Source organism: Peromyscus leucopus, chromosome 5, assembly GCF_004664715.2.
Source record: "Peromyscus leucopus breed LL Stock chromosome 5, UCI_PerLeu_2.1, whole genome shotgun sequence".
Classification (NCBI taxonomy): domain Eukaryota; kingdom Metazoa; phylum Chordata; class Mammalia; order Rodentia; family Cricetidae; genus Peromyscus; species Peromyscus leucopus.
Window position 1 is genome coordinate 51,737,055 of NC_051067.1, and position 26,281 is coordinate 51,763,335.

General features: G+C 41.3%; 1 protein-coding gene across 4 annotated transcripts in view; it reads right to left on the reverse strand.

Annotated features, from left to right (window-relative positions):
* The window catches only part of Dip2c (disco interacting protein 2 homolog C), a 408,405-nt gene extending 385,244 nt beyond the window's left edge, over window positions 1-23,161 (reverse strand). Inside the window, exon 1 of one of the 4 annotated variants that reach the window (XM_028859456.2) lies at window positions 22,953-23,161. In XM_028859456.2, coding sequence (XP_028715289.1) covers window positions 22,953-23,037 — 85 coding nt within the window. In that variant the 5' untranslated portion in view covers window positions 23,038-23,161. The remainder of the gene's footprint in view (window positions 1-22,952) is intronic. The other 3 variants (XM_028859459.2, XM_028859474.2, XM_028859482.2) reach the window with 3 other exon arrangements.
* Between the last annotated feature and the right edge of the window lie 3,120 nt (window positions 23,162-26,281).

Genomic DNA, 26,281 nt, shown 5'->3' on the forward strand with positions numbered 1-26,281 from the left:
AAACTTTTAATTTTTAAGGCTTGGATTGTTTCCCTACTGGCCGTTCTTTCTTTTAGAAAACTCTAACCTGTAATAACAGACCTCTAATAACAGACCTCTGCTATACATGTACTACAGTCAAGAAAAAGGAGGCAGTCACCAGTTAGCAGAACCTTCTTCAGAACTGCCTTGGCCCAATAGCAAAAGCTCAAGGTACACATTCAGTACTTTGAGGTCAGGATTTTATTATTTTTATTATCAAGAAAATGTGAGTTAATCTTCATTGGCAGCTTGACTAGATCCAGAATCACTTAGGAGATACACTTCTGAATATGTCATTAACTGAAATAGGAAGAAACACCCTAAATGTAATAGTACCATCCATGAGCAGGGTCTCAGACTGAGTAAACACAGAAAAAGGAGAGAAGACAGACCTCTTCCTCTGTATCATGGTCTACAAGATGCAAACAAGCAATTCATGCTCTCACTGCCTCAGGTGAGATTCCCACTATTACATCATCCCTACCATGATGCATATTCTTAAACCATAGCCAAAATAAATCTCCTCTCTTCAACTGTTTCTTGTCAAGTGTTTAGTAATAGCAATGAGAAAAGTAATTAATATATGGAACACAGTGGCTCTAACCACATCAGTCAAAGGTTTTACTGTCTAGGAGAGATTTTTAAGTATTCTGGACCTTAGCAGGGCAATTGTAAGCTAAGTAAAGCAACATTGCTCTCCAAGGAACAGTACTATTCAAAGGAGCCCCTTTGGACCAAGAATTACCTGACCAGAACTGAGTTTCTGTTATAATTCTATGTCTACTTTTTTAAACCAGTTTAAGTAAATTTTGGAAAACTTGATGTGGTTTCAAGAAAGCAACTGCATAGAGTACATGAGAGAAAGATCTGAAAGAAAAGGCTTTAAAACTCTAAAATTGGTTTAGGAAGGAGAGGCCTGGGAACACTTATATGGACTTTCAAAACTATTATGCAAGAACAAGACAATGTGCCTTCCTCCATCCCTGGGAGGAACACACAGAGATGCAAACACTTCCCTGACTGAAAGGGTTTAGTCCTTTATAAATCTCCCTCTTGGAACAACCCACCACCACCACCACCACCACCCAAGGATCACTTAACTCTCTGAGGAGTTTAGCATAGATTTCTAGTCCTGCATCCGGGGCAGAAAGAACCTCACAGCCTCTCTAAGTACAAGGATAGCAGAAGTATTTTGTGCCTAAGTAGCAATGCTACACAAATACTGTAAGATCCATGCGGCAAAAGGATGTCAGGAAAGAGGACATGGCTCACTGGTAAAGTGCTTGCCTAGTACTCACAAGGCCTTGGTTCCATGCCCAGCACCAGAAAAAGGAAAAAAAAAAAAAAAAAAAAAAAAAAAGCAAATAAACTTAAAAGTCTGAAATGCACAGGCCAAGTCACAGTTCAGAAGCATGTCTATTCAAAAACATGGGTGTTTGGCTACATTTCATGTTCATCACAATTATATTTACAAACACACATACACAAACTATTATTAAAAATACAAACCTCCGCCGGGTGGTAGTGGCGCACGCCTTTAGTCCCAGCACTCGGGAGGCAGAGCCAGGTGGATCTCTGTGAGTTCAAGGCCAGCCTGGGCTACCAAGTGAGCTCCAGGAAAGGCGCAAAGCTACGCAGAGAAACCCTGTCTCAAAAAAAAAAAAAAAAAAACAAAAAAAAAAAAATATAAACCTCCATGTGTCCTAGCACCTTCTAAAGCAGCAGTCTAAAGCAAGAACAATTCTGTTGGAGTGACAGATGCAATGGCATCTTATGGGAAGAAGACAAATGACCTCTGATGCCTCTCAGGATGCATGCATAGCTTCACAAAAGATCTTCAGGTCCAAAATGCCAGAGCAAGATATCCTGATTTGAAGGACTTTTTACGCCTTCAACAAACCCATAGGTATCATGTATATAAACTTTTACTTACACAGTTTGCAAAGTACAGTACCTTGCAACATACAAATCTCTGTAAGAAACAATATATGAACCCAACAGTTTTATTTTTTCTTTAAATAAAAAGTTTTGGTGAGCTACTAAATTCTGAGAATTTCTGACTAGAAATGACCAAATCCACTGTACTGTGGAATCAGGAACTCTGAGGTGGGTTTAGGCTTCAGGTCCACACAATGAAACTAAAGCAAGACATTTAACCTCAAGCTCCAATTTTTATTTCCTTTCTAACACTACCCATTTTGTTTGCCAATAAAATAATACATGTAAAACTATAATAAACTAGACAGCCTTAAAGTTGTTTTTTCAATGTTATCTTTATAGACAATTAGCTTAAAATGACATGAAGAAAATAAAATACACTAGTACCATGTTAAAGTTATAAGATTATAAATTTTTAAAATCTATGTATCCAAATCATTTACACTATTAATTCTAAAATAGAAATAAATTTTTATTCTAAAACTGATGTTTAATGTAATTTATCATTTTAAAAAGTATTAAAAATATACCTGAAATGATAGCAAACTATGAATATCAGAGAAAGAATTACAACTTCTAACATAACACATGATAATTCACAATAGTCCCTCAACACAATCTACCCATATAAAATCAGGTAGAAATCACTGAAAGAAGCATTTGTTTCCTCCCACCCCATAGTATTTAAGCCCTCACAATACCCTTTATATAAAGCTTTCACCTTTGCAACCTCCACCACAGCCAAGAATACCTAGAAAGTAGAAGGATCTCTTCTTTCTACCTCAACTTTCTGTTGAGGCCTTTCTCCTTTGCATAGTTAGAGAGGATGGCTATCTTTGCCAAATAATAAGAATCCATATTACATATGTAATTCTGCATTTTAGTTTTCTTTAAATTTCTGCATACAGCTTGCCTACTTGGAAAGCAAAAAGAAAGCAAAGGACTCCTTTTTCCAAAACTAAAATGCTTATAATATCTATGAGAAAACAAGAGGCATGGTTCATCCAAGCCCACAGAGCCAGAAAGTAGCAGAAGCAAGACAAAAATCAGAATTGCCTTGCCTCATTCCTTGCCATTCTGTTAAAAATATATGATAGACCAGATGAGAGAAGTAACCACTGGCTTCTAAAGACTGGTCTGCTGCACTGGAATCACCTGAGAGTGGATTCTGGAGGCCTGCGTCGGGACAGGAGAAATCACGAATTGGATCTTTGGGTGACTGTAATAAATGGTCAGGTTTCTGCACTACAAGTAAGGGAAAACTATAGTGAGCCAGTGATCATGACATCAGCCTGCCACTACAGTATTTACTCACAGGTATTGAGTGGCAGTGGTGCAACAAAGAAAATGTCTGACTGCTGGAATGTGGCAAGGACAGCTGCCACACACACAAGAAGATTCAGCTAATATCTGAACATGGATCCAAAGACAGGGCCTGGTGGAAGCAGCTCAGTTTAGTGTGGCTGAAGCTTTGCTTCTGCCAAGACCCACAAGGACAGAGGTAGGTAGCTCCCCAGAAACTAGTCCAAAGCAGCCCTCAGCAGGCATGTCAGTCTGTCCAATAAAGTATACCGCCCCCCCATGTCACAGGCCTCAGCAAAAGGCCTCAAAGGAATATCAGAGCAAAGGACATTCATGAGAAGACAAGCCAAAGACTTGGCTCCAATTAATTCTCAAACTTGCAATGACCAACCACTGTTTTAGTTTACATTGCCAAAACTTCCAAGATTATTTCAGAAGCTCTTATAAATCACAACTGTTACTACTGGAGTGTAAAACTTCTTGTTTTAAAAAATAAAATACGGAAATATGTCAAATATTATCTCTTAACAGATAACCACTATTAAGAGATGACAGATTCTCTTTTATGCATCTGCAAACACTTATTTTTAAACCAGACAAGGAGTAAAATATACCCAGAGTTTCATAAGAAGCTTCCCGTGAATTGTTATCATATTATTAAGAAAGTTACAAGTTTGACAAAGCAAGGCGTTGTTGTGTGTAGCAGGTGACGGAGTACACACCCACAGCTCCTCCTAGCCCATGCCAAGGCCAAATCATCTGAAACAGATCCCGGCCTTGAGGAAAGATTGATGGCACAGCCCCCAACTCCTAGTAATAAAGTAAATTAACAGCAAAACCCTCCAAAAGAAACACTATCGCCGGGCAGTGGTGACTCCCATCATTCGGGAGGCAGAGGCAGGTGGATCTCTGTGAGTTCGAGGCCGGCCTGGTCTACAAAGTGAGTTCCAGGAAAGGCACAAAGCTACAGAGAAAACAGAGAAACCCTGTCTCGAAAAACCAAAAAAGAAAAAAAAGAAAAAAAAGAAAGAAAGAAAGAAAAGAAAAAAAAAAAAGAAAGAAAAGAAAAAGAAACACTATCATTCTGACCTGGAAAGAGTAGAACTTAAAATCCAAGACAGTGCACTCTAACCAGAAGGCAACCTGACAAAAGATTGTCTTTGATCTTTAAAAAAAAAAAAAAAAAAAAAAAAATAGCAGTTTCACAGCCTAGACAATTAAAGGCTTAAGCATAAGCATTCCTCAGAGCAGTAGAAATTATATAGTGCCCCATCCATTACAGTACAACAGGCTAAAGGGTCAGAGGAGAGTGAGGGGGTGGTATAAATAAGGAAGGCATTGAACATCGAAAGTAAGGTATTAAGGTATCCGTATCCAGAAAGGGCTCCCTTGGAGCCCATTCCTTAAAAAGGACTGTGCCTGCCTGACTGCCTCAGTTTGCTCTAAGCAAAAACTAAGATTTTCTCTAATATTAAACATAACCCCTTCCTTTCACTAATTGGTTGTGGGCCTATCAAGAGCAAAACTCTTCGGAGTTACCAAAGTCATTGCTTTTGGGATTAGGGGAGATGACCACTGTACTTCCTGCTAAATCCAAAGTAAGATCTTGTATGAGACAACAGAGAAAAAAAAAGAGAAAGGTCCTTAAAAACAGCTGAGGAATGTCATGCATAGTGGTACACAACTGTACCCTAAGAGAGTGGGAGAAAGAGGCAGGAGAATCAGTAGTTCAAGACCAGCCTCAGCTACATAGAGGTGAAACAAGCCTGTACTACATAACTTGTCTCAAATAAGCAAAACAAAACAAAACAAAACAGGCTGAAAAGATGGCTCTCCAGTTAACATTGCATAAAGCTTTTTCAGAGGACCAAGTTCAGTTCCTAGTACCCATGTCAGATTGGTTCATAACCTATAAATTCAAATCCAGGAGACCCAACACCCTCTCTAGCCTCTGCAAGCACCTGCACTCACATGAATATGCCCATCCAGACACACACACATACATATTTAAAATTTTGTTAAATAACTCTGAAAACACACACATACACACCCATAAGGAGGAAGCACACCCAAAGCTCCATTGTGTGTCTGAAGATAACACAAAGACAGAACCCATGCTGAACTCAGAATTTAAGGCTGAAGAGCCAGATATGTCAGTGTCGGACTGTTATTTCAGTACTCTGGAGGCAGAAGCAGTAAGATCAGAAGTTCAAATGTCATTCTCAGCTACAGAGCAAGTTTGATGCTAGCTTGGATGACAAGTGACCTTGTCTCAAAGCAAACAAACAAAGGAAGTTAGAACCTGAGCAATCTGTAGCTATATAAAACCTCCTGAGGTGGAATGTTGACGAAGAACCTTGCTGCTTTCTGACTGGTCAGGACTCACTGGCTCAGAAAGATCTAGAAGGCATGACTCCTGGAAGAGTTTTAGTTTTAGTTTATATATTGGGCCCTCTTTTCTTTCTCACAAATGCACAGCATATCCAGACAACACACAACACAAACTTATGCAAGACCTAACACCCACAACTCACATGAAACACACAACTCATACAACACAAAGCACACCAATCTACATACTATACAACACATGATATAAAAATATAACTCACATAATATATTCCACAGAACACAGTCACAGCATAATACAAACTCATATAAACAATGCATGAACATAGAATATACAACACAACTCACAACATAACTCACAACATATGAAACAAAACACAAATGCAAAACAATCACAATGAAGCATGAGGTCACCTTAGTTTCCATTAATGATTTACTCCATGCAGGGTTCATATCACTTATAAGGAAGAAGGGTCTGCATTGGGTAGCCAGCTGGACCGGGTATAGAGACTGAGTGCTAGTAGGTGTTGCTACTGAATCTCTCAATGTTCAACTCCATTATTCAAAGAGCTAAATTTTCTGCCTAAAATCAATGTTGAAAGTTACACAACTTTCACACAGCAACCCTGTCCTGGTGCACACTGTACTGGGGAGGTTAGGTGCTGAAGCAGGGGTAGGGGCTGAGGAGAAAAGAGGTAAGATAAGCATGCATATAAAAACAAAATAATGACTCAAATCATGCACATGTCTTTTGAGAAGAAGGAAGAGACACATGCAGACCCAATGGCATCTTTTAGTAGGCTTGGTAGTACCTTGCAACCTTAAACCTTGAACCTCCTCCACTACCTGCCTGAGTGAGAACTAGGAGGATGCTGAAAAAATATTGGCCGCCTTACAAGACACAGACTGCAGACACCAATATATCTGGTCAGCATCAGACTGAGTCAGCTTTAGCCCCTCTACAGATCCCCAAATTCTCCAGTAGCTTTACCCCATTCCTGCTATCTCCTTAAAACCTGAACCCCACCCCCAAGCACTTAGCATATGCTCCTCCAATACTGCTAACTCTCCAGTGCCTCCTCTATCAGTTGCCCTACCCAGGTGCTCAGCACTTGACCCCCTTAGTACACCTCCTAGCTCCCAGCACCTGGCTCTCAGCCCCCCTAGTGCTTGGTCTCCTAGCACCCTACCCCCTAACAGCCCTTAACTCCCTAGCACCTCGCCACTTGGCCCTCCAGACATCTCTGCTCATTCTAAACTCAATAGCACTCCTTGCCAAGGCAATCCATTCGGCACACTCACTTACAGTAGGTCCTACTCAACTGTTTTTCTATCAGTACTGAACCTCCCACGTACTACTTCTTAGCCTCCTTCTAGATTGTAAACCAGGCTGTCACCCACCACTGTCATAGTGGCTAATATTCAATTGCACTTTAAAAACTGCTAAAGAAATGGATGCTTAAAGAAAAGAAATATGCTTAAAGAAAAGAAATATTTCAAGAGCTCTCAAATGACAGAGGCAGTCTCTGAAATGGATTTGATCACAAATTAGAAGAAAATACATGTGCATGCATGCAAACGCATACATACTTCCATCCAAGTACACATCAACATGCAAGAGCATGTTCAGCTATTAAAAGACTGCCATTTAATATTTAATAAATAATACAGCAAATCCACTGATATAAATTCCCGGAGAGCATTTTATCACCAACACAATTACCCTTTAAGCAAATATCTCCTGTAGGGAACTGCTGAAATTTAAGTCTAAAACACAGAAGAGTAAAACTCAGTATAAGCTGAGATTTCACAATATGACAAAAGCCACTTGCCTTTTTTTTTTTTTTCAAAAAATTCATCCAACATGCAAATTGATACCATATCTTAATGTTTAGCTGCTCTTCAAAATCAACTGTCTTTAAATGGGCTCCACAGTAAATAATAATTAGAATCACCTTGACATTCCACACTTATTTTGGAGTGCAGTACCCCCAAAGACCAAGATCTGCAATCACTTGTAGGAACTAACTAACCAGCACTCAGATGCCAGGGGACAGTACCTATAAGGCAACACATGGCTTCTTCCCTATAGAACTGTGTTTTCACTATTCTACAGACAACCAGAGACAGGCTTAATGAGATTCAGCATAAAGACTTGGGAAAGAAACTGATTGGTCAGAGAATTATCAGCCAAACTCCATGAAAAGGGATTAAGTTTTCCAGAAATATTCCATAAACTAGATGGTAGTTAGGTTTATTTAACAGTAACTTGCTTTTTAAAAGAAAAGGTCTGCTACACATATTACCAAAGGTTTACAGCAACATTTCACTACAAACTGAGAACTTGTGTCAAAAAGATAACAAAAGAGAAAATGGAATAGAAGAAGTGTAAATACATGAAAGAAAGAGATGACCCAAGAATGAAGCCAGAATTAGTAAAGTCACAACTGAAATTAAGAGGCTGAAAAGATGGCTCAGACTGTTAACTGTTTACCAGAGGACCTGAATTCAGATCCACAGCACTCATGTAAAAAGTCAGGCATGGCAGTGCATTTCTGTAATCCCAGTGCTGAGGAGACAGAGGATCCCTGGAGCTTGCTGGCCAACCAAGATCCACAGCACTCATGTAAAAAGCCAGGCATGGCAGTGCATGTCTGTAATCCCAGTGCTGAGGAGATAGAGACAGAGGATCCCTGGAGCTTGCTGGCCAACCAGCCTAGCCCAATCAGTGAGCTCCAGGTTAGTGAGAGACCCTGTCTCAAAACTTAAGGTGGAGAGCAATCAAGGAAAACACCTGATATCAACTTCTGGCCTCAACATACACATAAGTACATATATATGCATGTACATATACAAAGATGCACACATTCGTAACAATAAGTTAAATACATAACTCCAGTTATCTTCCCATAGGAACCAGGTGTTAGCAGTCACAACATCAACACTTTCATCTGATCCTGCAGTAGATATTCTAGAAGCCCTCTACAGTATGAAGAGGAAAAATAAAATTAATTCACAATGTACTATAATGATTCAGTCATCTGTAGTCAACTTAATATAATCAACTAAAAGCCAAATTGTATCTTTAAGACTGAGTTATTATGCAGATAAGGAAAGCTTCAGATTTAAAACACTTAACAATATCTTGTTTTGTTGAATTCTGACAACCACGGCACCATGTAAAACAAAACTGAATGGTTTCACAGCTTAGGGAACAGGTGGATTCTTAAATATGCAAAATTTACATAAAGACAATTATATTTCATGTTTAAATTTGTCATGTTATTTCCAGTATGTAGGAAGCATACATTTACACTACTTCCTATAAGAAAATTCTGATGTATACACAGTATAAAAATAACTATCATGTTTTGGAATTTATTTATTCAATATAGCTGGGACAATCTTAAGGGATTCCTGGTAGTAGCATACTCGTCTTTATTAATGTTGAAATAGACATGTTCTGGATGAAAAAGGGGGGAAATGTCTTTACTTAACATCTACCCTCCGCCTGTATTATAGGAAAAATGCTTATGAATATAGACACACACGTATATAATTACTATCTCAGTTATACATACAAAATTCTAATACAAATAAAGTATTCAGGGAATATGGCAGGGTATAAATGAATCAGAATAAAGATGGCTGTTGTAGAAAACTTCTCAAGACAATATCCCAAGATGACTATAAACCACATAAAATCTTAGCCACTTTAGACATTATCCTTTCTGCTAACATTTTTTCAGGTTAAGACTTTTCATTTATGTACCTGGGAGATGGCTCAGTGGCTGAGTTCAATCCCTAGGGCCCAAGTAAAAAGTCACATGGGGTGGCATACATCTATAATCCTAGCACTCTTACAGTGAAATAGGAAGCAAAAACAAGAAAATCATCCAGCAGCTCATGGACTAACTAACCTGGAAAATGCTAAGCAGAAACAAGAGACACCCTGCCTCAACAATGTTGAAGGAAGTACAGCAAGTTAGCTCAGCAGGTAAAGGCACTTGCCACTAAGCCTGATGGCTTAAATTTAATCCATAGGACCAACATGATGGAAAAAGAGAAGTGACTCCTGCAAGTTGTTTTCTGACCTCCACATGCATGCTATAGCACATGTACATACACACATAACAAAATTAATAAACGAAATGTAATTTTTAAAGGTGAATAAAATGAATTAACTCCAAAAATTGTTCTCTAACCTCTACACACAATCATGGCATTCACTCATGCATACACATCATAAGCACAGGCAAAATTAACTAATAAAAAAAGAGTTTTAAATAATTTTCATTTATGAAAACAAAGATATATGTTACATGTAATACAATATATAACAAGATTCTCTAATGATTTGGTCATTTTCACAATTATACATAATCTCTAAATAGCTTACTCTCAAGAACTAAAAATAAAAACAGGATAACAAAAAGCAATAATCTTGATAGTTTTATTCAACAAATTATAGCTCTGGAAGTACAGTATTTTTTTGAGACTGCATTTTCCTAAAATATCCTTCATAGAATTTTGTACAAGAGATGGCTGGTAACTGAGTTAACTATTCTACCAGTAGAAAAAAAGCAAACCATTTAGGGTATATGAAAGTAAATATGTAAAAACTAAAAACTACCACATATACTATGAAATTTATCTTTTATTTTTATTTTATGTGCATTGGTATTTTGCCATGGGTGTCAGGTCCCCTGGAACTGGAGTTACAGACAGTTGTGAGGTGCAAAGTGGGTGCTGGGAATTGAACCCGAGTCCTCTAGAAGAGCAGTCAGTCTCTTAACTGATGAGCCATCTTTCCAGCCCCGAAATTTATCTTTTAAAACATGTTGTTGCCTTGGGCTGGATGTAGCTCAGTGGTAAAGTGCTGGCCCAGCATGCTCATAGTTCTGGTTTCATTCCCAGGGTAGCAACAAAATAAAAGGTAATTCTGTTTCCTCCTTTATATGTACTTGACCTGCTTCAAACAGGAAAAAGGTAAAGCTGAATCCAAACATGAGGTAACAGGAATGCTTAAGCAAAGGCTGAGGCCAAACTCCCCAGTCTAATCTGAAGCTCAGTCACATGACTTTAAACTAACATCACTTCAGCTCTCAGAACACATTTTCCTGTTCATAAACAGACATGACATGTGGATTATAAGTGTAAAAAAAAGAAAAGCAGTATATTCAAGACAGCTAATTTGGTGTTCAGCATATAGTAAATAACCAGTAAGTGGTGACAAGAACTCATACTAGAAAATAATAACATCTGATTTAGAAGTTCCAGCTACCAGGCAAAATAGCAAGAAGCACCTACCTGTAGTCCCAGCTGCATGTACATATATTCTATTTGCCTAGTACTCACAAGGCCCTTGGTTCCATGCCCAGCACCAGAAAAAGGAGAAAAAAAAAAAATGACTGATGCAAGATCTCTTTTGCCCAGGAGTTACTAAAAACAAAAGCAATCTACCAAAACCCCAGTTATACACCATCTACTCCTACTTGTACTGTAGTTCAGTGTAGGAAGAACAAAAATGAGCTGTGCCCTATGTCTATTAACTATGGTCCAATTCCTGCAAGAACTGAGGATCACTATTAAACTGAATAGGCACTTAACATGAAATCAAAGCACTCAACATGAAACAGCTAAACATCGATTGTATCATGATTGGTGGCTGCTTTAAAATGATCATTATCATTCTGGCTAGAATAAAGGAACACTTCAGTAGAGGTCATTCTTTTCCTGTAGGGATGCTGAAGAGGTGATTCCTGGAAACTCACTTAGAATATTTTTTTCCCAACAACGTAGCCAAAAATAAGCAGCATTTTCTTAACAACAGCAAAAAAAATCAAGATTCCTGATGATGTTCTATCATATCCAGCCTTCTGATTCTTAAACTATACTATAGAGAAGAGTTAATCCCAAAGGATTGCATTTTTCTATATCCATCTTCTATGAAAAACATGTAAAATTTTCAAGCATAGAGAATATTTAAAGAATTACACATCAAACACTCTTCATCCACCCCTAAGATCACAAATGTTGTATACAGCTTTACATATTGAGACAGAGTCTTATGTATCTCAGGCTGATCTTGAGCTTCTTATCCTCCTGCCTCTACTTACCAAGTACTGGAATTACAGGCACATACCACTATATCCGGTTTATGTGGTACTAGGAATTTAACTCATAGCTTCACTCTACCAACTGAACTACATCCCTAGCCATGAATTAGATTTTAAATAAGGTTCTAGAAGCTGAAACCAAAAAAAAAAAAAAAAAAAAAAAAAAGACAAAGCATATGCGTCTACCCATCACAGCCAAGTAGGAGAACTCAAGTTCTCCTCATGGACTTGCTACTTGACTGGGATACACTGCAAGGGCTTGGCCATCCACCAAATACCACAGGATGACCATTGAGCTTCCTAGGCCACCTCACAGGCAAAAGCTATATACCCAACTTTGGTGTTAATTGTAGGTAAGCTGCTTTGAACTTTCATAGTGTACACTTTTGTTGAAAAGTTTTCAGAAAATCACAGATCATGTGTGATAAATTCCAACCATTTGAAGTTCTATCTCATTCTCTATACAAAGAGGATAGCCACATCCCAATTAAAAGGTTTGTGTTGTATTTTGTTTTGTTTTCATCAGTGCTGAAGATGGAACCCAGGGCCTCAAGCATTGTCCTACTGAACTAGATCCTGTCCCATATCCTTGAAAAGCATTTCAAAAGAACTAAAAATGTTCAACTTAGAGCTGGAAAGATGGTTTGGTGGAAAAAACCCTTGCCAAGCAAGCATGAAGGCCAGAGTTCAGATCCCCAGCACCCACATATAAACATATAACCTGAGAGGGCATGGGAGCTGCCTTGAAATTCTAGTGTTCCAGAGGCAGAGACAGGGTATATCCCTGATACATACTGGCTAGGAAAACAAGCTGAATCAGCAAGCTCCAGGGTTCAGCAAGAGACTTTCCTCAATAAATATAATGAACAGCAAGGCAGCTGACCCTCTGTCCTACACAGGCATGCAGGCACGCACACATGCAGGCACATGTACGGGGGTAGGGGTGGGGGGAATCCAGGGCCAGAATTAAAGAGGTTTACTGGGAGAGAAATAGAAAATGACACACAAAAAGAGAAGTTGAAGACATTCAAACTATTACTGGAAAAGTACAGAAATTTACTAGGCTCTTTCTCTTCCTAATAATAGGTTTAAAAAAATCTAAAATACTAACAAGCCCTTTGATTATATGAAATCAAAATAAAATATTATTGTTTACAATCAACCAAAGAAAAGCAGATTCTACTTCCTTTCCTCATTAATTGCAGGTAACTATGTGGGGAAAATTATAATCTAGATTCTGATAGCAACAGCAAAATAACCCAAAGGACTATTTCTGATTGGGCAAAAACTAAGTCTTGTGTTTCTAGAATTTCCCTATATGACACAGCACTGAAATCATAATCATTGGAATAAAAAGTAACAAGTAACAAAGTTTCAACCCTGCAGGGCTGATAACACTATATGTATTTCAAAGGCTTGCCTTCAATGAAATTTCCCCTTTGCTTGCATAAGTCCTTAAATGTATTACTAAATCTCAACAGCTTTGAAGCAACCATTATATCCTCTAGGGAAAATAAGACCAGAACGTGTTTTCAAGAGCCTGAAAACATTCACTTAAGAATCCAGAATAAAGTACCCTGAAATGGCAATTCCACCTCATTACTTTGTTTCTTTTTAAATAGGTAGTTATACATAATTGAAACCATGATTTCTGCAACACCATTAAATTCACAGTGGGGGAGGGTAGACTTCAAAGTCTATCTCTGGGTTTTTATTTTAAAAGAAAAAGCTTATTGGTGAGAGAGTTAAGAAAAATAAGTATGCACAAAAACCTAAAAAGTGCTCAAAACTCAAAGGCTGCAAAACAGATCTCCATGACCAAGCACAGGTGTCCAGCACATGAAGACTGAGGCTCAGAGCCACACTATCATAAGATCCTGCCTGTATCATGGCAGAGCAACAGCTAGAAGAGAATAAGGCTCCAGGCTGCAATCTTCTGAGCTGCCTGGCTTCAACCAACTGATTGAAGGCTCCACAGGCCACCTGCCCATGTGGTCTCTAGCTGACCAGACTACTCGTGCATCTACAGTGCCCAGCACAGAGCTGACTAGAGGGATGCCAACTCTTCCTCTATCTCCTCCAGGCTGATAGGTGAACACCACCAGTCTGGGAGGATGAAGTTCCAAAGGCAAAATAGAATTGTTTTGTTTTGTGACAGTGTTTCCCTATGTAGCCCTGGCTGTCCTGGAACTTGCTTTGTAGAGTAGGCTGGCCTCAAACTCACAGAAATCTGCCTACCTTTGCCTGCTGGGATTAAAGACATGCACCACCACCACCTGGCAGGTGAAAAAGAATTCTACTTTCCAATGATCAGGGGAGGAAGGGAAGGTGTTAGAGACATTCAAAAGGCTTTAGGATTGCCTCTGGTGCAGAGGCAAAGGCTGGCCCCAGATGTACATTAGAAACTAAGACAGACTGCCTTCTCAGACTCTACTAGGACATCCGTCCCAAATTTTCACCCCAAAGTTTCCTTAAATGAGTACTAACTAAAAGAGGCCACTAAAAAAAAGACATATTGTCTTTCTAAAATAGTATAATAATATAAGCCTTACTGAGGCAAAATGATAGCTGTTCCAGTATAAAGTAAGCACCCAAGAAAGATCTATCAAGAAAGATTTCCTAAAAACCAGGCAAGGTCAGCAGTTCCAATCCAGCCTTGGCTACAGAAAACCCTGTTAAAAATTAAAGAGTGTGTGTGTGTGTGTGTGTGTGTGTGTGTGTGTGTGTGTGTGTGTGTGTTTAAAATACCATTTCAATATCATGGTTACTTCAAACCATCTAGATAAAGTGCTATTTTAAAAAAACAAGTTGGACTAGAGTTGGCTCAGTGGTTAAGAGTGTTTACTGCTCTTGCAGAAACTGTGGTACTATTTCCAGTTACCCACATCAGGCAGGTCACAACTGCCTGTAATTTCAGTTCCAAGGGATCCAATATCCTCTGGCCTCCATCTGCATATGAATGTACTTCAAATACCTAGATATTCAAGTAGGCGCACACACAGATAAATAAATCCTCTTTTCTTTGTTTTGTTAGCTAAGTGGCTGGGGATGTGGCTTAGTTGGTACAGTGCTTGCCTAGCAAGCCCAAAGCCCTAAATTCAATCTCCAGAACTTCATGAATCAAGAATGGTATTGAGGGGCTGGAGAGATGGCTCAGAGGTTAAGAGCACCGACTGCTCTTCCAGAGGTCCTGAGTTCAATTCCCAGCACCCACATGGTGGCTCATAACCATCTGTAATGAAATCTGGCACCCTCTTCTGTATACATAATAAATAAATAAACCTTAAAAAAAAAAAAAAAAGAATGGTATTGAAGCACATTCCAGTAATCCCAGCACTCTGGGAAGTGAAGACAGGAGGATCAGAAGTTCATGGTCATCCTCAGCTACATAGCAAGTTCAATGACAACCTCATGAGACTACCTCAAGAAAAAAATTTTTTTCTTTTTCAGGAATAAAAGGTTTGAGGACTCTGCTCAAGCTAATGACATTGTGGAAGAAAGAAATATAAGTGGATTATCTGGTAAGAGTGGGACCCTGCCTCATCTGATCCCATTCTCATTTTTTTTTCCTTAATTGGGGGAAGGAGCTATTTATGTAGCCCAGGTTGACTATGAACTTTTCATCCTCTGAGTACTGGAATGAGGGGTGTGCACTACCATGCCCAGCTTTTCATTTCAGTTCTAAAGGTAGGTTTCCCTAATTCCATCAGTCAGCAAAGGAAACTGAGACAGAGAGACTAACTGGCAGAGCCAGGCACTCAACAGAGCCAAGGAAAAGGGTTTCCCAACAGGCAGATACAGAGGTTCAGCCCTGAAAACTCTGAGGGTCCTAGCACAAACTCCTCCACATACAAATTCAAAAACAGTCCAAAGAAATCCAAGATTACCAAAAATTAAATGGATTGCCAAAGTTTAAATCTCCACAAGCCTGTTTTTCATACAAATGACTCTTAAGTGAACCTAGTCTTCTGTAGCATTTGGCCAACAAAAAGATTCTCCTTGTTCCTCTTCTCTGAGAATATCAGCTTTACAACCACTCTTAGATATACTTGACATCTTGACATTATTATGGTTATAATTATTATCACAATTGTTATTGTTACTACTCTGAGATGTTACCCAAGCTGTTCTCAAACTCAGCTTCCTGAGTAGCTGGGACTATAGGTGTGCAGCATCAAGCACAGCTCCTTGACATTTTTATGCAAGATTTAATAAGCTACATTTTGTCAGTATATCTGTAATTTCAATACTGAGTCTCCCAATAAGATTTAGTAACCCTGTTTACTTTTCCATTTTCATTTCAAAAAAAAACAAAACAAAACTATTTTTTCCTGATTCTTCCTTAGCAAGATTGAGAAAAGCCTTCTATTTTCATCTCTATAGAAAAGCAGATTTTAGTTTGGCAAGAAAGGAAACCGAGTAAAAGAAGTACACAAAATAAATGTTCCCATTTTTCCTTGGAGTGACAAGGAGAAGCCAGGAACAGTCCCACCATGATCTGGGAGTGAAGACAGGCTGCATGGAATGAATGATTTAAATAGACCAACTGAAGAAAGGCTGGGGGGTATGTGTCTCCTATGTCTCTACAGTTCTGTTTTACAAACTGCACACAAGTGGAATGACTACTTTTATACAGAAATAAGTACCCAGATGGGAAGTCAGCATATGAACCCAAATCATATATCTTCCTTAACAGCAGGTTCAACTGAGGCTGGTATGACTAAAGCAACTCTGATTCTTCAACTGTACCTGAATCATCCCATCAACACATGAATGGTTAGCAGGAGCTGAAGAGACCGTCCTAGAGGACAAAGGGTCACATTCCCTTCCTATTCCATCCCATAATATGCTCAGGACCCCAAAAAGAACAGGACCTACTGATCACTTTCAGCTCTGATTCTTTAACACTAGCCAACATAAAAGGAATCACAAGGCTCCCAAAAGCAACTACATGTTCATTATGGTTTGACATTTTTTCAGGAAAGAGGCTAGGTTGTCACCATCCTCCCAAACTGACAATCATAAAACTAGATATAACTCCTTCCATTGGGATTAGCATTAAATCTTGTGAAATGATCAACCAAATACCTACATTTATATTACAGGAAAGGAAAGCAGCAAAAAGCTAAGACTCAGCCGGGCAGTGGTGATGCTCGCCTTTAATCCCAGCACTCAGGAGGCAGAGCCAAGCGAATCTCTGTGAGTTCAAGGCCAGCCTGGCCTACAGAGAGCAAGATCCAGGACAAGCAACAAAACTACACAGAGAAACCATGTCTCAAAAAAAAAAACAAAAACAAACAAAAACAAAAAACAAAAAAAAAAAAGCTAACACTCAACCAAACACCAATAAGGAAGGTTCAGCTAAACTAAAATATCAGTCTAATGACAACATTAGAAAGAAAGAAAGAAGTCCTCCTTCCCAGAATAAATATCAATGGGCAAAAGTAAGTTAAAGTAAGTTAGGAACTGCAACCATGCAACCAGGAGTTTGCTTTTTAAGGTGTTTTCTTTTCCCCATAAGAACTAGAAATGATCTTATAATATAACTAGGATTTGAACAGGTGAGTCAGTTGATATATGTGACATCAAAACTAAGATTATTCAATACATTCTTTGCAATTCAGACAAATGCTACAACTCATCCCATAAATCACTGCTTAAAAAAAAAAAAAAACAGTTCTAAATAAAGAGACAACCCATTTGGAAGAGGCTGGGAAGAAGAAGGCAATTTGTGACTCATAACATCCAACAGCATCTAGCCTCCAAACCATAAGAGGAATATAAAACTAGTGGGTCCCACTTGAAGCAAAAGAGACACACACTGTTAAGCTTTCACTTCACAAAGTCAGATCTAAAGAGTGTGACTATGGCACTGCAAATACTTTACTAGTACCTGAAACAATCTTACCAGTGTGTGTGTGTGAGTGAGTGTGTGTGTGTGTTAAGCTCCCTAGCTAAATCTGACATCTAGAATTATTCTTTAAGGAAAGAACATCCAAATCCAACTGTGAAGAATTCTTAAAACTCAAATCCACCCATTTAAAATCCTACACTAATAGCAATGCTATCAACATCTTTGTTTCTTATTCATTTCAAGTATACAAAACAGTAAGTTTTATATTAGATTTTTCACACATATATATCCATTATACCCTGCTTTCATTCACCACCCATGCTCACTATGTCCCTTCTATCCCCCTCATTGATATCACTTCTCTCCCTGCAAACAGTCCTCCTTCTGCTTTTATGTCACATGTTCATGTATGTATGTGTGGACAAGCAGGCAGACAGAGACAAGAATGACCCTGGAAGAAAACATGCTTCTACACACTTGTTTTCCCGCAGAAACTGTTTTGTTTCTTTCGAATGAAAAGAAGGTACACAAAGTTTGGATGGTATTAGAGATGCCAGAAGTCTCCATTCCAGACTCCCAAGAGTGGTCATAACACAGAAGCTGTGCAGAAATGTATCTTCCTCATTCTGTAGCAACACAACACCTTAGCAAGGCTGGGGGACTAGAATCTGGCCCTAGAATGAGATATCTGTCATGTTATTCCAATGGAACAATGCCACTCCCAAACCTTTAGAAAGAGTTAGCTCTTTGGTGACAGCAATGGACAAGTTGCATGGGCCCTACTTGAGTAGATTAGAAACAAAACAGTATGGATTGCTTGGCCAGTACAGAAAGACCTGACATTCAAGCAGACTTTTCACCATTTTCCTGGAGCACTGTCATGTACTGAAAAAGTGCTAAACAGGACTCTATATTGGAGCATAAGTAATAGCTGTAGTAATCTGGTGTGATAATTTAAAAAGTAGAGCATAAACTAAGCAACTCCCACTAGAGGAAGTTACAAAGTTATTAGGGATGTGACATGCTAACAATTTTAAAGCAACAAAGTTTAAGGACAGCATATATATATTTTTAAAGACTTCCCCTTCTTGGGGCTGGAGAGATGGCTCAGTGGTTAAGAGCACTGACAGCTCTTCCAGAGTTCCTCAGTTCAATTCCCAGCAACCACACGGTGGCTCACAACCACCTGTAATGAGATCTGGTGCCCTCTTCTGGCCTGCAAGGACACATGCAGACAGAACACTGTATGTATAATAAATAAATAAATCTTTAAAAAAAAAAAAAAAGACTCCCCTTCTACAAAAGCTAGATACCCCTTACAATCTACATCTTAAGGCAGTTTTCTTGAATTTTGTAAAAATAAGAAGTCAACCCTAACCAGGCATAGTAGTGCACACCTACAATCCTAGCTACTGGGGACACTGAGGCAGGAGAATAGCTAAAACCATGCAAAAACAACTAGCCAGAGCAACACAGTAAAATACCATCTCATCATAAAAAAAAAAAAAACAAAAAAAAAACAAGTGGGGCTAGAGAGATGGCTCAGCAGTTAAGAACACTGACTGTTCTTCCAGAGGTCCTGAGTTCAATTCCCAGCAACCACATGGTGGTTCACAACCATCCATAATAAGATCTGGTACCCTCTTCTGGCCTGCAAGCATGCATGTAGGCAGAATGCTGTATCCATAATAAATAAATAAATAAATCTTAAAAAAAAAAAAAAAAAAAAAACAAGCAAAATATGGGCTGGGGATGTAGGTCAGTAGGTAGGGCACTTGCCTAACAAGCTTGAAGCCCCAGGTTCCATCTCCAAAACCACATAACCTGAACATGGTGGTATATGCATGTAATCTCAGCACTGGGGAGGTAGAAACAGGAAGATCAGAAATTCCAAGTCCTCCTTGGTTACACAGGGAATTCAAGTCCAGCCTGGACTACATGAGACCCTATATCAAAACAAGCTAAAATGAAAGAGTAGGAAGGTACTTCTTCTACAGCTCTTCTAAGACCAATGAAGTACAGGCTTAGTCTAGGAAACAAGTGACCGGTTAACAAAGAAACCTACGAAACCTACTAACATATCAGTCAGTAACTAAATTGGATTTGTTTTTTACACTTGATTTTAGCCAAAAGGCTGTCAATGAATGATTTTTTTTCTTTAATAAAACATAAGTCTGTTTTTACACCATGTTTTCTGTTTCCTCCTCTAATTTGCTTGGCAGTCGTGTATAAACTTTTTTCCTTAAGTCAAATAATGTTTAATCACATATTAATGAAATTATGTCTTGGTCCTTTAAAGCCAAAAAGAAAAAAAAAGTATGATTCCACAAGAATAAGAATAGAGGGGCTTTTTTGGTTGTTGTTGTTGTTGTTGTTGTTGTTTTTTGTTTTTTTTTGGGGGGGGGGGGTTTCGAGACAGGGTTTCTCTGTGTAGCTTTTCGCCTTTCCTGGAACTCGCTTTGGAGACCAGGCTGGCCTCGAACTCACAGAGATACACCTGCCTCTGCCTCCCGAGTGCTGGGATTAAAGGCGTGCGCCACCACCGCCTGGCTGTTGTTTTTTAAGGAAGAAAAATAATCTAAGAAAATAATCTAAATGTGAGAAAGGCCACCTGGCATACTACAGGTGCATGCTCTGACATGACTTCTTCCCCAGCTCATGTTCAAATCCAAGCATCTGAACAGAACCAGGATCCCTATCCCCACACCGAGTGTCTCCACACATGTAGGCCCAAAGCTGTCTGAATCAACATGAGAGGTTGCACACTACACCTCCTGCAAAAACCTCTTGGGTTTTTCTGAAAAGGTTCTACAACAGTAAGCAAAGTCTAGCTGCTTTCAGTGAAGGAAGCACTGGGCAGTGACAGGCTAGAAAAACAGAAGACACAACAAAGCAGGAAAGTTAAAACAAAAAAATCTGCAACCAAAATATCAATGCATAACACTTTATCAAACAAATAATAACCCATTCAAATGCAAACAGCATATATTTCAGCACCCAGTAGATGGTACAGACCCAAAATAGCAATACTAGAAAACAAGTTGATTCATTTCTTTCAGGTAAATACTCCTTTTTGGTTACAAGACATGAAATTTCAAATGACTTTTTATAAAGCACAACTCTAAAAATTCAACAAAGACAAAGCCACACTTTCTAATAAAGTCAAAGATAAGGCAGCGATGGGGTTGGAGATGAGGATCGTGAGCAGGTTCCAGGGAGTGGCAGAGGCTGAACAAAGTGACACAAGGCTTTGATTTTTTTTTTAATTTTTAAAAGGTCAGGTCTCAACACAACTTATATAGAAAATGCCAATATATATACACACCCCTCTGAGCACACCTATTTACCAAGAAACTCATAAAATCCTTTAAGTTCTATACAGACACAAGGTGTTCATAGGGAGTTAAGCTAATTATATCTCATACTTCTCTAGGCAACCAGAAGTTAACATTCACTCTTCTAGAGTGAATGATGATAACAGGTGACTTCTGTCACCGGGGGAAGAAAAAAAAAAACCTGATACTCTCAACAAGGGGGAGGGCAGGATATGTGTTCCCAGGCACTATCTGAGACTTTGAGAGTAAATGTGAATCGACTTCCTGGTAGGCAGGGAGAAGAGGATCCTGCAGCAAGGGCTCAATGTTGATGAGTTGAGATGGTTTCTCACTTTTCAAGTATGGATGGGCACAGACCCATCACATTAATGTATTGCAGACCTAGCAGAAGTGCTTGCTTTGAGTCAGAACATGAATGGGAGGCAATGCTGTAAAGACAACAGATGCAGAACATAAACTAGAGCTGGTAAACTGAGGAAAAGAACCTATCTGAAGGTTGACAAAACTCATGTATGTTTCCTCATGGCTACTTTACAGGGTTAAACTGTCTATCCACACTGCACACTACATCTACCAGTTTAAATCTAAAGACTGGTCCCTGTTGAATCCAGCCCTGTATTTTCTGCCTGTGGACCCTCTCAGGAAAGAGTGATGCTCTCATCATCATCTCTAGCTGGTCAGAAGAGAGACAAGGAAGCACAGAGTCTGGGACACATTATCTTTTTCCTTCCATTGGCATTTCCCACGACTGGCCCCCCAAAACACCTTAGAGTCCCAAATCTAAAATAGAAGAAAATGTCCAGTCTATGAGACTCTGATAACACAAGCAACACGGCAGCTACCACGTCTCTTTCCTTCTCCACCCTGAAAGTGTTAAAAGGGAAAACACAAAGTCAACATCAGCTCCTCCCCGATGATGAAAATTGGCACGAATGAATTTACGTTCTGGCTGCTGGCCCTCATAAACCGTTACAAGAAAAAAAAAAAAGTTCACCATACTAAACTGCTCCAAATACTAATTCAAGAGGAGACAGCGGATCTCCACACCATTACATTGTAGCCTTCTCAGAATGAATGGGATGGCTGCTAAATATTTATTATTAAACACATTTTGGAACTTTAGTGGGGAAAGAAAAAAAAAGCTTATAAAACCCGAGCTGAAACGTATGACCGTTGAGCACATGATGTTCACCATGAAGAGCAAAGACGAAACCGTATATAACACTCCATGAAATCACCGTAGCAGAGCAGGCGCAAATTCTCAGTATCTCTTTCCGCCGCGATGGGAAAGAGGCATCCAACCTGGCCTGAGGGGGGAGGTTTTACGGCTCTCACTCAACCTGCACATCACACAACACGCCCGAACAATAGTACTACTATCTTCCTCCCGCTGACAGGACCGTGTGCCTGCAGCCTCGGAAAGATCCAATCCCGAAGTCCACTGACAAGTTTCGCATTAAAATCAGGCCATTCGGGGCCGTCCCCAAGCATGGAACGTGGTGGCAGCGCACCGCTGCTGTTGCTGCTGCTGCTGCTGCTGCTGCTAGTGCAGCTGCTGCTGCTGGTGCAGCTGCATCAAGGACGCGGCGCCTCTCCATTAGAGCAGAGCGCACATCCCCACCAAGGCCATTCCCCAGCAGCCCCAAAGGTTGCTCTATCTTGCTTCCTAGCCCGGCGCCCCGGGCCCAACCGCAGCGCGTAGGGGGCATCGCCGCTGCACCGCGCCAGCTGAGCCTGGAGGGCGGGGGCCGCGGCACGCACACGCACGCGCGCACTCACACACACTCACACACACACACACACCACAAGCAAGCACGCGCGCACACACACAAGCACACGCACACACTTGCACCCGCCCCGGGGCCACCTCTCGGGGCCAGGGCCAGGGCCCCGCCGCCCCCCGTCCCCGCGCGCGTCCTCCCCGGGGTGACAGCGCGGCCCGGCCCGCGGGGCCCCGAGCGCGCGACAGAGAAGAGGTGTCCGACCCGGCCCGGGCTTGGGGCTGAAGGGGTGAGGGGGGGTGGCTGCTGTTACCTTCCGACAGCTCCAGCTCCAGCTCGGCCAGCCGGGCCCTCACCTCCAGCGGCAGAGCCATGCCTTCCAGGCTGCGGTCCGCCATGCTCGCCGCAGACGCCCCCGCCCTGCCGGCCTCCTCTTTGTTCGCCGGCGGAGGGCTCCTCAGCGGCCGCCGCTCGAACCTGGAGGAACCGCACCGAGGAGGAGGCGGCGGCGGCGGCGGCGGCGGGCGGGCGGGCGCGGGAGGCCGGGCGGCGGCGGGCGGGCGCGCGGGGATTTTCTCCTCAGCCTCCTCAGCGCCTCCTCAGCCTCGTCAGTCTCCTCAGCGCCTCCTCAGTCTCCTCAGCGCCTCGTCAGCCCCCTCAGCGTCTCCTCAGCGACTCCTCAGTGCCTCGTCAGTCTCCTCAGCGCCTCCTCAGCCTCCTCAGCGCGGCCCCGACCCTGGCGGCGGCCTCGCGCCCGGCTCTCTCCGCGCGCCTCCCCCAGCCGCGGGCTCCGGCCCCGTTCGGCCGGCTCCGGATCACGGGCCCGCCCGCGGTCACGGCCACAGGGCTCTCTTGCTGCTCCGCGGCCGCCCTGCCCCGGCGGGAGCGAGCGCCGCTGCGCGCGCACCGGGCAGCGGGAGGGCGCGCGCGGAGAGGCGGGAGCGCGCGGACGTGCCACGGCGGCGCGCGCTCGGGGGGCGGGGCCTCCAGCGGCTACTTCGTGAGCGCGCTGGTGGGACAGTCTTATGTTTAGCCTGGGGGCCATCTCAACCCCAAGGCTTGGAAGACTCAAGGTGGGGAAAGCCTTCTGAAATACAGCTTAGTCTACTTGTTCAAACTTCAAATGTTCTGGATCCTTGAGGACTGATTTTTTTTTTAATGGCTACTTTTAAAAGGGAAAAATGATAAGACGGTCTGAGCCGTAGATTGAGTACTAAGTTTGAAGTTTAAAAGCATGGATCTACAACAGACTAGCATTTGACCTTGAATCATCCAATGTTTTTGTCCAGGCGTTACTTTCTGCCATCGGTGGAAAGGAGATAGAGGAAATGGTTGGGTCTGTCACACACTGTCCAGCCCTTCCTGAGACTGAGGAGTGCCTGTCATCCACTTTTGCAAGTGTCTTCTCTCTGACACCCTACAATATTGTCTCCTTTTTTCTCCTACCTCTCGTGTGTTCTTTTCCTTCTGGTCATCACCTCTGGTGTATCAATGCCTCTTCTGCATGGCTGATACCGAATCTGTATCTCTAGTCTGACTATCTTTACATGGCCAGCTTTCTGCTGAATAACCTCACCAAGCTTCTCCATAAGCCCCAAACACCACAAAGAAAAACCAGCATCTCCCGACATTAAATATCCACTTGTTTTTTAAAATATATACTATTAATTCTTTGAGAATTTCATTCAATGTATGAAACATATTCCAACTCCTCCCTTAACTCCCCCTCCCAGATTCATCCCCACCTCCCAACCCTCCCAGTTTCATGTCCCTTTTTATTATTAATAACCTATGGACTCCAACTTGTTCTGTCCAGATATTCCTAGCATGATCGACCTCCAGGAGCCACATCCTTATAAGAAAAAAATGACTCTTCCTCTCCCAGAAGCCATCAACTATCTATAGGGGGAGGAGCTTGTTAGCCCTTTCCTATGCCTTGCTGGAATGTTGACTGACTTGGTCTTGGGCAGGCAACCATAGCAGCTGTGAAGTAATGAGTCCAGAGGTCTTGTCCTGTCAATTTTGCTCCAGTCCTCCTCAACCTCTGGCTCTTACTAACCCCTTTCTACCCCCTCTTCTGTGTTGGTCCCTGGTTATGATACAGACGTCTTATGTGTGGCTGAGCATCCCACTGACACTTATTCGCTGCAGTTTTATCAGTTGTGAGTTTCCATATCAACCGCTGCACAAAGAAACTTCTCTGATGAGGGCGGAAGGCTGCACTAGTCTGTGGGTAGAGAGATACAAATTTAGAGGGCAGTTTGATGTCACATCTATTTAGCAGGATAATAACAGTAAGTTAGGTTCACTCCTAGAGCTTGTGATCTCCCCAGCCAGATTTGCACTACTCGGCATATGTTCCCTCCTGTGGAGCAGACCTGAAATCCATTCAGAAAGCAGTTGTGAAAGCATATGACCTTGATCTTCACTCATAGCATTCATGCCATGAGGGTTATTGTTGCAGGGTTCATAGTTGGGTAAGACTGTTAATGACCACCACCCCACCACCCACCCACCCCGCCCCCATCAACAGCCTACATAGCACCTTCCAGTACTATGCAAGATAACCAGCAGAGAAGCAGCTTCCTGATCAGCACTGATTGGATTTCTCCAAGTCCTGTGACCAACGTGTGTGGTGACTTCAGCCCTAGGGTCTTAACCACCATCTACCTGCTTTCATTAACTACTAGCATTTTCCTAATTATCTAAGCTGACATCACCCTGACTTCTCTATCTTCCTTGATCTCCATGCATCTTTTGTTTCTCAGTCCCTTCAAACCTATCCCACAAAAATGCTGATCATTTGCTTCCTTCCCATGCCTGCAAACACTCTTTATAGTCCCCATATTCCCTCCTGCCTAGAATAGTCTAAAGACCCATTGAGATGGTGCCCCCACTAATGGAGCCCCACAATTGCATTCACTCAGCCCTCAGAATGAGACAGCTGTACTTCATTGCATTGTTTCTTGAACGCAAATGCACTTCTTAGCCCTAGACAAGTGGACCCTTACCAGCTGCTCCAACCTTCAGCTTAGCCTTACTTCCCCAGAGGTTCTTGATGACATGATGGCTAATCTTCAGTATCCTTGCTTATTGTACATCTGTCTGTTTCTAGGCAGGACCTTGTGTATTAAAGGCTGGCCTCCAAAGATGGTGTGTACCACACTGCCCAGTTTATGCAATGCTGGGGATCAATTCCAAGGCTAAACAAACGTTCTAAAAACTGAGCTACATCTCAACCTCCTCACTGCACATCTTTTTTTTTAATTTGTTTCATTTTGTTTCTTCATTTTTTTTTATTTATGGAAGTTCAGAAGAAGGTGTTGCAGAATATTAGTTGAAGATGTGTTACAATTGTTTAATGCTGTGGAACATTTGTTTAATGATGCAAAGATGTGTTGCGTCCTTTTATGTTGCATTTATTTAAATCTATCAAGCTGTTATTTTGCCTGTCTAAAACACCTGATTGGTCTAATAAAGAACTGAATGGTCAATAGCTAGGCAGGAGAAAGGATAGGTGGGACTTGCAGGCAGAGAGAATAAATGGGATGAGAAATCTGGGAAAGGAGATGGAGGATTGAAAAAAGGAGGGGAGAGGATCCCAGAGGCCAGCCACCCAGCTACACAACAAGCAACTGAGTA